The sequence below is a fragment of the Nansenia antarctica genome, assembly GCF_963989245.1.
Source record: "Nansenia antarctica genome assembly, contig: SCAFFOLD_189, whole genome shotgun sequence".
NCBI classification, from domain to species: domain Eukaryota; kingdom Metazoa; phylum Chordata; class Actinopteri; order Argentiniformes; family Microstomatidae; genus Nansenia; species Nansenia antarctica.
In genome coordinates this window covers 101,377-112,510 of record NW_027663164.1, presented here as the reverse complement: position 1 = coordinate 112,510, position 11,134 = coordinate 101,377, and the positions used below count along the sequence as shown (strand labels likewise).

The 11,134-nt window shown below is 42.9% G+C and overlaps 1 protein-coding gene across 1 annotated transcript; it reads left to right on the top strand.

Annotated features, from left to right (window-relative positions):
- Positions 1-6,527: 6,527 nt before the first annotated feature.
- On the top strand, positions 6,528-7,562 carry LOC308175251 (trace amine-associated receptor 1-like; the record flags this gene model as incomplete). The annotated part of the gene is made up of 1 exon (XM_080550954.1): positions 6,528-7,562. One exon carries the CDS (start codon positions 6,528-6,530, stop codon positions 7,560-7,562), a length of 1,035 nt encoding a protein of 344 aa, XP_080407080.1.
- Positions 7,563-11,134: the final 3,572 nt, after the last annotated feature.

Below are 11,134 nucleotides of genomic sequence, written 5' to 3'. Positions count from 1 at the left end.
AATGTTTTTTGAGAGTGGTTTTGAAGGTGGGCAGTGTTTTGCACTCCTTTAAGATTATAGGAAGGGCGTTCCACATTTTTACTGCATAGTTTGCAAACGAGTTTAACCCCTTGTTTGTGGTGCAACGCGGTTGAACGTGGTTCGTGGAGCTTCCTCTGGTATTGTATGTGTGGACGTTGTTCACTTTTTGGAAGTGGCTCTGAATCATACAGAGTGGCAGAGTATATCGACCACTTTTTAAATCCACTCTCACAGAGACATGACAGTTATGTCAAGGACACATACGATTTTGTAGCCAAATTAAGCAAGCTCACTGTTTCCCAGGGGGCCTTCTTGTTCTCAATGGACATTAACTCTCTATACACGAATATTGAGACAGGCCTAGGCCTGGAAGCAGTACGCAGGATGTTTAACAGGTATCCGGACCCCTCAAGGCCAGATGAGGCCTTGCTACAATTATTAGAGCTAAGCCTAGTGAGAAACGACTTTGATTTTAAAACATTACCTACAAATACATGGCACTGCTATGGGGAAAAAGTTTGTCCCAGCTTTTGCTAATGTATATATGAGCTCATGGGAACAGACAGCTTTCAGCAAATGTCAGTGTTTACCATCAGTATACTTTAGGTATTTAGATGACATTTTTGGTATTTGGGAACACCCAGAAATAGAATTTCATAAATTCTTTCAGGTCCTCAACACTCACCATCGAGCCATCACACTGACACATAAAGTTGAGAAAGAACAGCTGGAGTTTTTGGACACCCAGGTGTTCTTTGTGCAGGAGGGCACAGGGTCAAAATCTCTTAACACCAGAGTGTTTTTTAAGGACACAGACCGACATGCTCTCCTGCACAAAGCCAGTTACCACCCAAAACACACATACAGGGGTCTGATTAAATCCCAGCTCATTCGGTTCCATAGGATATGCACATTACCTGAGGATGTGGAAGTGGCCACGCGTATCCTCTTCAAAGCCTTAGCCCCACGGGGATACTCGAAAAGATTTCTTAGGGAAAAAAAAGGTGAGGTAAAACGAGTATTTGAGGACAAGGGTTCCTATAAAAGGCACCAAGACCACCTAGACATCGTGCCACTAGTGACCACCTACTCACACACATTATCAGGCTTCAGCACAGAGCTTAAAAAACATTTTAAAAAGGCCCAGGATACCTGTGAACCACTCCAGCAATACAAAGTCATCTCTACATACAGGAGGAATAAGAACTTAGGCGACCTCCTGGTGCACTCTAAATTGAGTGGATCTTCTAAAAAACACCCTTTAGTTGAGAGGCACTTCAGTACGTACCAGTACTTGGAGAATGTCCATTCGGGAAGGGGGGTCCCCCTGCGGAATAAAATCAGTGTTGAGACGGGCAACCTTGTTTATGTAATTCATTGTATTTCCTGTGGTAAACTATACGTGGGAGAGACACAAAACTCCCTACTGAAGAGATTGAAGCAACATGTATATCACATTCAGAAGGGAGACAAGGACAATGTTTTATATTTGCACTTCAAGGCTCACGGGTTGGAGCACCTAAAAATAACAGGCCTGGAATCGAACCAACAATGGACTAAAACACAACGCCAGTCAATGGAGAGAAGATGGATTAAACAATTACAAACAATTGATCCTATAGGACTAAATGAGAAATATTAATCTACCTCTTCTATTGGCTCCATCTAGTGGGTCTGGAAGGCAACTGCATCTCGAGTATGCTTACCCCATTATTGGGAAAATTGAACATTGCTGTGGAAAAGAGAGGATATTGTTTGTGAATTTGTTTCCCTCATGCATGATTCTGAGGGTATCATTATATTATTATTGTACTAATACTTTGAAGTGTGTTTTACTAACAATGAGACTTTGACTGCACTTAAAATCCTCTCTCCTCAGAACAGTAGGTCCATGGCAATCCAGATTGTGAAAGGCCTTTACCACAGACAACACTAGACACCTTTTTTGTCAATAACATTCAATAATTTGAGTATTACTGACCTGTGCCAGTGCAGCCCAATGTATATTTTAATATTGAGGCCCTAGTCCCCTAACCTAACTCTAACCCTTTTGTACATCCCACAGAGTTGCTTTGCTAGCTAGCCAGCTAGATAGATATCTCTCTGAAGTTAGTCTTGTCCACTTTTAGTTTGGTGGAATGCAGCAGGAATCATAGCAGTCAGTGTTGGAACAAGGGGGACGCATTTGTGGGCGTACAAGGCTGGTTGTCAACAGCCGTTGCTAAGGGCTAAGTGTTGGACATTGGACAACATCAAATATATATTTTATTCTTTCATACAGCTACTGAAACCATTTGGAGTGCCATGTGTGTGTTCATCAATTGGATAGAAAATAATAATTATCATGTGCTCTCAGCTGTGCGACGCATGCACACTCAAATGGTTCACTATTTTTTATTGTACCTGTTTCTTGTCTTTATGAATGAGTAACATTATTTATTAAAAGTCCTTGAAATGATTTGATATTGAAACAACGTATTGGATAATTCATGTACATAAATGCACTGCAATACTAATTGATGGACACCTGAGGACGCCATCATCACGGCCACAGACCTTCGTACTCGACTGAATTAAAACACCACCCCAGAGTCCATGGCAACCACACCAGAGTCCATGGCAACTGCCCCACAGTCCATGGCAACCACAACAGAGTCCTTGGTGTTCTCTGTTTTTAGCCTATGTATGTTATGTATTTTTGAAACACTGAAAGCACTTTGAGCTGCAACGTAGGAAAAGTGCTCTACAAATAAAGGTAAACCTTGAAAAGGTATAAACACAAAATATAGTGGCTAAGAAACAATATGAAAGAATTTACAATGCAATAAAACATTACACATTTACAATGCAATAAAACATTCCAAAATGATGTACCGCCCCTTTAACTTCACCATGAACTGAACTTGATATCAAACACCCAACAGCAACCAATTGGCTATCAAACAAATCCAAGATATCAAACAAACAACAACACACATCCAAGTCATCTCACCGTCAGCCACTCTGGTCTCTGCAAACAGTTGGTTGAGCACAGCACTGCAGTAGCACATGTTCCTACCACAGTGTGTTTGTTGAACTGAATCCTTAACTGTGGGACTGCAGACTAAAGGGAGTGGTGATTGTTCAGGTGAGCTGCTGGGTGATTAGTGAATTGATTTCAGCTGTGCAGGCCATGACTGTCATCTCATGTTTCTCCTCTGGGGGGAATGGGAGCCAAACCCATGTTGGGATGGCTGAGAAATTGGGCTCTTTTTCCTTGTTTGTGAAGGAATGGCACTGTATTTGGTTTCTTGTTGAGTTTGCCAAGACACTTAGACAATCCCTCATTTGCATATTTAAACATACATGTTCAAATGTTTGGTGTCTCACCTTAGTCTGATCTAATGCATGAATATGTTACCACTAACTTCCAAACAGAGGAAACCTTTGAAGCAGTCGCAGGTGAATGGTTAAGACTTTTAACCCAACATCACAGGGTTGCAAGTTCAAGTCCTGGTGATGGCTCTAAGTGTAGTTTCAGATTTTGACTATGTACTCTCAAACTTCACCAATCAGTAGGAGAAATGAACAATGAAGAGTGTGAAACAGTCGTAGCTCAATGGTTAAGAGCAAGCCCCAAGATTCAGGGGTTGAGGGATCAAATCCCCGGTGGAACGGCTGTGGAACAATAACGTGCGGACAAGGCTGGGATCAACAACAGAGAGAGATTCCCCGAGCTGCCAGGAGGAGGCTGCCAGGAGGAGGCTCCCTAGGAGGGTTACGGTTACGGTCAGGAGTCAAGAGTTAGTGTTTAAAAAAGACACAGGTTGGGGCAGGCAGGCAGGCAGGCAGGCAGGCCGGCCGGCCTTTTATGGACAGCATACAGCGCCAGTTTGTGCTGGGTGGTGTCAGCGAACACGGTCGGATTGGCTGGAGCCTCCATGAGGAAGCGGGCCAGGTTCTGTCCTTCAGCACACAGCAGCCCCTTCTGCCACCCCGCAGAGTCCACACTGGGAACAACATTGACATTTCATATAAAACAGCAAAATAATTAGTTTTTAAGAACCAGATATCAGCTGAAACAGGAATGAACTTAACTAAGCAGCACATCACAGGTCATGTCAGTGCAGCAGACTCACAAGTTCAGCAGTTCTGTGAGTTTTCCAGACAGGTGGAACCACGACACCACCACCCTCCACGACACCACCACCCCACCCAGCCATGACACCACCCTCTTACAAGTGTTTACAAATATGATGTACAACAGTCATATAACATTAACAATGAACAGGGGGGAATGAAATACCACAAAAACAACCAGGGATTAACAAAGGGTAGGAGAAGGGAGGGAGAAGGACCATGCAAACGGTGTCACAAAACAGCCCTATTCTTCCCTACACCTCTGACCTACCTATACCACATACTAACTAACCTACCCGGAACCTAAACTACCTGCTACAGAACCTGCTGGATCCTCGATCCACTCCAGAGGCCTGGGAGAGGGGCGTTACAAGTTTACCCCTTCATGACTTCTTCACAGTGATGCAATATTCACAAAGTAACAAACATACTGTTATTTGTTCATCCTCCTCTGTTGTACCCAGAGCTGAGAGACTTTGAGGGACTCAGTCAACACAACCAGTCTGATACCTTGAGGTGTTGGTGGTTAATGAGCACATGAGTTAGCAGTTAGCGGTGCTAGCAGGTAATGAGTCCCCTGGTTGGACAGGTGTGAACACTGACAGGTGGAGCAGACATGGAGCTCACCTCCACTGGGACTACAACACCCATAATGACCCTCACCCCCACTGGGACTACAACACCCATAATGAGACACTAACGTCCACTCTCTCATCTGGCTCCTTAGATTGCATCAGACCATTACATCAGAGAGAGAGAGAGAGAGAGAGAGAGAGAGAGAGTGTGGTATCCTGTGAGTGAGCCTTTTTGTATTCTGCACCCCAATGTTCATCACATGGAGTCACTAATGGTGTCACGGCCTCTACCTCGAGGTAGCGATGTTATCCAGTCCAAGGTTAGCAAATTGGTCGTAGTTCACGGATAAGACTTAGTTGGTTAGTATCCATGGTTTATAGACAGATGTTAGTACAACACTGCTTAGTTCAACAGATAGGACTTCGACATCATGGTCATCTGACATGTCTGTATCTTCTATAGTTGAGCCTGTTTTCACAAATATAACCCAACCTAGCATCCAATTATCCCCTGCCTATTGCGTAGGATCCGCCGCACGACCCCGTGGCCGGCAGCCCCAGAGGAGATCGCCAGGCAGACTAGCTGACTGGCTCCTCGAGCCCAGCACCGTTGTTCCGGCACCCCGGGGGCGCTGTTGCGCGACGGATCCTTGTCCGGAAATAGTCCCCCCACCGCCCTTATGATTGCGCCATCAACCTTCTTCCCGATGCACCCCTTCCTAGTAGCGGGCTGTTCAACCTGTCCCAGCCGGAGCGTGAGGCCATGGAGAGCTACATCCAGAACTCGTCATCTGCCGGGTCTATTCGTCCTTCTTCCTCTCCTGTTGGGGCTGGGTTTTTCTTTGTGGGGAAAAAGGATGGTACCCTAAGGCCCTGTATTGACTATTGAGGCCTGAATAACATTACTGTCAAGAATAAGTACCCATTGATCGGACTATTTGTTTTTGTCTACCTGGATGACATTCTTATTTTTTCTAAAGACCTTGCCACCCACCAGCAACACGTCCGCCAAGTGCTTCAGCGGCTTCTGGAGAACCGCCTTACTTACAAGAGCCCCTTTCAGGGCCATAATGCTGATGTGGCCCGGGATGACATTGAGTTTGACCCCTGGTTGACCCCTGGTTCATGTGATACATTTCTCTAAATATAGCCATGTCCCTTCTTCATTACCTGATGTTTTCAGTAAGGGGGGGGGGGGTTCACAGTGTAATACATTCTGACATTATGTCTTACTGCTCATGACATCCCCTGATACAATCACAGGACATGTCTGATTGGTCAGCAGGATAATATATTCATTATGGTAATAGACTATGGATACATAAGTAGGAGATTCAAGTCCAGAGTCTCTTCACATTGTGACCAGAGACCAAGGAGTCACAATAAAGATACATCACCATCCGCAAGGCTGAAAGGTATTGTATTTATTTAATGATTTTATTTAACATATTCTCATTCACAGCAATGACCTGACCCTGACCCTAACCCTGACCCTGGGCAGATCTGGTGGCCATCAAATAGTGTTGATGAATGGCTTTGATAACTGGTATATGAGGTTTGTTTGTAAAAAATATAAAGTGTCTATGAGCAGTCCCACTCATATGTTTTATTGGATAGAGATAGTGGAGGTAGACAGGAAAGTAAGGAGGATGTGGATAGGGCATGGGCCGGATTCAAACCCATGCCAACATGGGCATATATATAGACCTAGTTATTTCTAACTGTATACACAATAATATGATGTTTAAAGAGAAAATATTGATGAAAAAACTGGAATACTTTTTTGGCAGATAAACAACTTGACCCAGGACTATGGACCCAGGACTCGGTGTCAGCAAGGCTGATATTGTGGAGAATATACATCTATGTTATGAATCAGTGAATGGCTCTTGCAAAAGAACAATCTTGTCTCCAACGATAAGAGTCGTACTGTATCTTTTCCTTGGAACAATGTCTGTTCTCACAGTGTGTGGAAACCTTCTTGTGATCATCACCATCTTTCACTTTAAACAGCTCCACACTCCAACGAACTACCTCATCCTGTCTCTGGCTGTGTCAGACCTGCTCTTGGGGGCAGTGGTCATGATTCCCAGTATGATACGATCTGTAGAAACATGCTGGTATTTTGGAGATTTGTTCTGTAAAATCCACTCTAGCTTCGATGTCATGCTGTGCAATACATCCATTTTGAATTTGTCTTTCATATCTATAGACCGATATTATGCAGTCTGTGACCCTCTGAGGTATGGAAGTAAAATAACTGTTCACATCGCTCTGGTCATGATCCTGGTCAGCTGGGGTGTTTCTGCCATAGTCGGCTTTGGGATGATATTTTTGGGGCTCAACATTTTGGGGGTTGAGGAGTTTTACTATACTTATGTTGCATGTGAGGGAGGGTGTATTTTGTTCCAGACTGCCGTATCAAACACTGTGTCTTCAATACTCTCATTCTACATCCCAGGTGTCTTGATGCTCTGCATCTACTTCAAGATTCTCCTGGTAGCCCAGAGACAAGCACGCAGCATCCAAGACTCAACCTGTCCGACCTCACGGAAGATGGCAGACAAGTCACAGAGAAAAGCAACCAACACTCTGGCCATCATTATGGGGGTGTTTCTTGCATGCTGGCTGCCATTTTTTGTCTGCAACATTATTGATCCCTTTATCAATTATTCTACTTCTGCAGTTGTGTTTGAAACATTAGTGTGGATTGCCTACTTAAACTCAACAATCAACCCAATGGTGTATGCTTTCTTCTACAGTTGGTTCAGAACGGCATTTAGAATGATCATCTCAGGCAAAATATGTCAACCTGACTCTTCAACTCTAAAATTGATTTCAGACTAAATATGTTTATTTCAGAATAAATATGTAAATGTTATTGAAGTAAATCGAAGCAGTTATTTTTTTTGAAGACGACGGCGTATTCTCTTACACAGAATGGGAGAAAAGTGACTGATAATACCACAGCTACACAAGCTGCTAACAGCTAGCGGCTAACAGTGGTACATCGCTACGAATGTCTAACTGTGTTTGTATAACATCACAACATGCTGAGAGAACATCGACATGCTAAAAACACAAAACTACTCATAATAAGATGAACACAGTTCTTGCTTTTGAACACGTCCTTAAACGAAAGTATGTATAAGTCAAGTCTCCATTGCCGGTAGCCTGCGGCAAATGAGAACAGTGAATCCAATCAGCAAATTATAAATATTTAGTGATCGTTAAATTGTTGTTTATCGAGTGGGTACTTTAAAACTTCAAGTTGGTGTTATGAAAAAACTAATTAATGACGCAATAAGTTTCACTTTCATTTTCGACCCCTTCGATTCTGCACCAGCTGCCGTCAGAAATGCTTTAAATCTCGGGGCGCTTAGGTTTATCGCTTAGGTTTATCTCTTAGGTTTATCTCTTAGGTTTTACGCTTAGGTTTATCGCTTAGGTTTATCACTTAGGTTTATCGCTTAGGTTTTACGCTTAGGTTTATCGCTTAGGTTTATCGCTTAGGTTTTACGCTTAGGTTTTATGCTTAGGTTTTACGCTTAGGTGGCGTAGCGGGTTAAGTGTAACCATGTAACCGCAGGGTCCCCGGTTTGATTCCAGCCTGGGACATATCCTGCATGTCATCTCTCCTCTCTCTCTCACCCATCCTTCCTGTCTAAATCTCTACTGTATCTGTCAATAAAATGAAAAATATGAGTGGGACTGCCCCACTCAGAAAAAAAAAGAAATGCTTTAAATCTAAATCTCTATACACATTATGAATAAAAGCATATTCTTCATATTCTTACTTTGATATTCTACATACCCTAACAGCACTTTTGAATATGTTTTGAGTGGACATGTTGTTGCTGTAATCCACTGTTATCGTCTATCTTCTTCTACTTCACTCTGTTGATGGGAGAGTAGTCTCGTGTCGCCACACCTCCAAATCAGGTTGTTCTCACACCTCTTTTGGAGATCTGGAGAGTTTTAGATTAGGCGATCTAGCAGGGATTAAACTGGACAGAGCGATGGGAGAATGTGCTCACAATTTCATTGAATGTTATATTCCAAGAACCTTCCCCCCACATGCCTGTAGAATGTTTGTTTGTTGTTATTGTCTTTACCCAAACCGGGTAGGACTATTTTGCATACACTGTAGTTGTTGCCTATGCTAATTTGCAACATTAAAAACAATTGAAGAAAACGTTAAGGAAAAACTTCATTCTGTTTATTTAAAACTCCTCCCAAGCAAGGTATTTGATTGGTTTGGTTTGATTTATTCTGATGTGTCATCATCACATGACATCACTCATTTTGAACAGGTTTCCACGCCTTTGTAGCTTCTTTCTGCAAATGATTTCCCCATGCTAACCCTAACTAGGAAAGCCTGGTATCAACGAGGTTAGTGATTGAGTGATGACATTGAGTGAGACCCCAACATACTGTAGCACTGAGACAGCTCTCTTCAAAGTAGGTTTCAGTTGGTTTATGTCTCATGGCATTTAGCATAGTTTAGATCCTACCTATACATAGTTTAGATCCTACCTATACGTACCAGTTGGTTCTACTGGGGGGAAAAGCCTCAGCGTCGTCCAAGGTCTTAGAACTCTGCCCTTGACTGTTTTCTTTGTACATGTTACTGATAGACCTCCAATACAACCCTAACCCTACCCCTACATACACACGTGGATGGCAACACATTTTCTAGTGCTAAACTCGGACAAGACAGAGATGCCTAAGGTCCTTGGCCTAAGGAAACAGGAATTTATCATCTGATTTAACGTTTACTTACAACGACTGAACGATCACTCCTAATCAGGCCGTGAAAAATCTTGATGTTACTATTGACCCAGATAGAATGTAAGATCTGCACTGCGCTTCAAACAATTAAAATGAACAATGCTTCAAACAAACAATGCTAATGAATGATTACGTTTTTTTTTCTCTAAATATATACAGTGCCTTCGGAAAGTATCCCAACCCTTTCACTTTTTCCACAATTAGTTTGAATTTAAAATGGATTACATACATTTGCTATCAATCCACACACTATAACCCAGAATGACAAAGCAAAATGGTTTTTATTTTAAATCTGAACGTTGTCATTTGTCTCGAGCTCTGTCAAATTCAAAAACACTGTTGGCCGATTATTGCATATAGTTGTTTAAGTGTTTAATTCAGTTATAATGGACAAATGAATTAACATTTCATTAACTGCTGGTGGACGCTGCTTTATCCTGTACGATGTTCACCTACTCTGCACTCTTGCAGTAGGGACATTACATGTTAATGATTACAATTACTACATGCGATTAATAGTGACTGAAATCATAATTGCAAAGGATTGGAGGAACATTGCAATGCCATACTAGTCCAAGGTGGAAGAAAGCGATTGTACAATATTTACGGAATTTATCAGATTCCGAGGCTTCAGTCTGTTGGATGTAACATTGTAGAGGTTGTTGTGCCCTGGTTGGGTCTCTTCTGTGTAGAGAGCAAGTCCTGTACAGGGTTACCAGATGGGATTGACAATTTCCAGCCTAAACAGTCTAAAAACCGCTAAATCCACCAAAAACCCGCCCCCCCCCAAAAAAACAAGGTTATACGTCTCTGTTAATAACCGGGCAGAATAGCAGTGTCATGTTAAAGTTAAACATTAGGCACCTCTAGTCAAAATGCCTTTTAACAGTTTCTATCTGTAAAAAGAAGCAAACCTAATGGTACAAAGTTAAACATGACACATTTCATCACATTAAAGCAAGATACATATTATTTTTTTATTTTTTTCCAGATTTTATCCCCTTTTTCACCCAATTTGGTAGCCAATTGAACCAAACCTAGCATCCAATTATCCCCTGCCTATTGCGTAGGATCCGCCGCACGACCCCGTGGCCGGCAGTCCCAGAGGAGGCCGCCAGGCAGACTAGCTGACTGGCTCCTCGAGCCCAGCACCGTTATTCCGGCACCCAGGGGGCGGTGTTGCGCGACGGATCCTTGTCCGGAACTATTCCTATACCGCCCTCGGGAGCGGCCGCTCAATATGCCGCTCCCTGTGGGCCCCGGTCATATCCGGAACATTTTTGTTTTTAACTCCCGTTGACAGCGGGGGGAGAGACAAGTTCTTCCCGGGAATTCGCTCCGCGCTGTGACGATCGTGATAGGAGTGTCGTATCGACACCATTCGAATGGTTTCAGATTCCCTGTCCTCTCCCCTATCCGGACACGTTTGAATTGTTATCCTAACCCACGGTAAACCACAGTTATTAACCCGCAAAGGGTGCCTCCGGGCACCGTGTTTGTCCGTGAATAACACCGGCTATGAAGGTGGTAGGGCGATGCATAATAGTGATCAAAAAACTTATTTTTGTTAAGCTTGTTGTAAAGAAAATGTCTATAATGCATTGAAATGACAGTAAACTAAGATAATA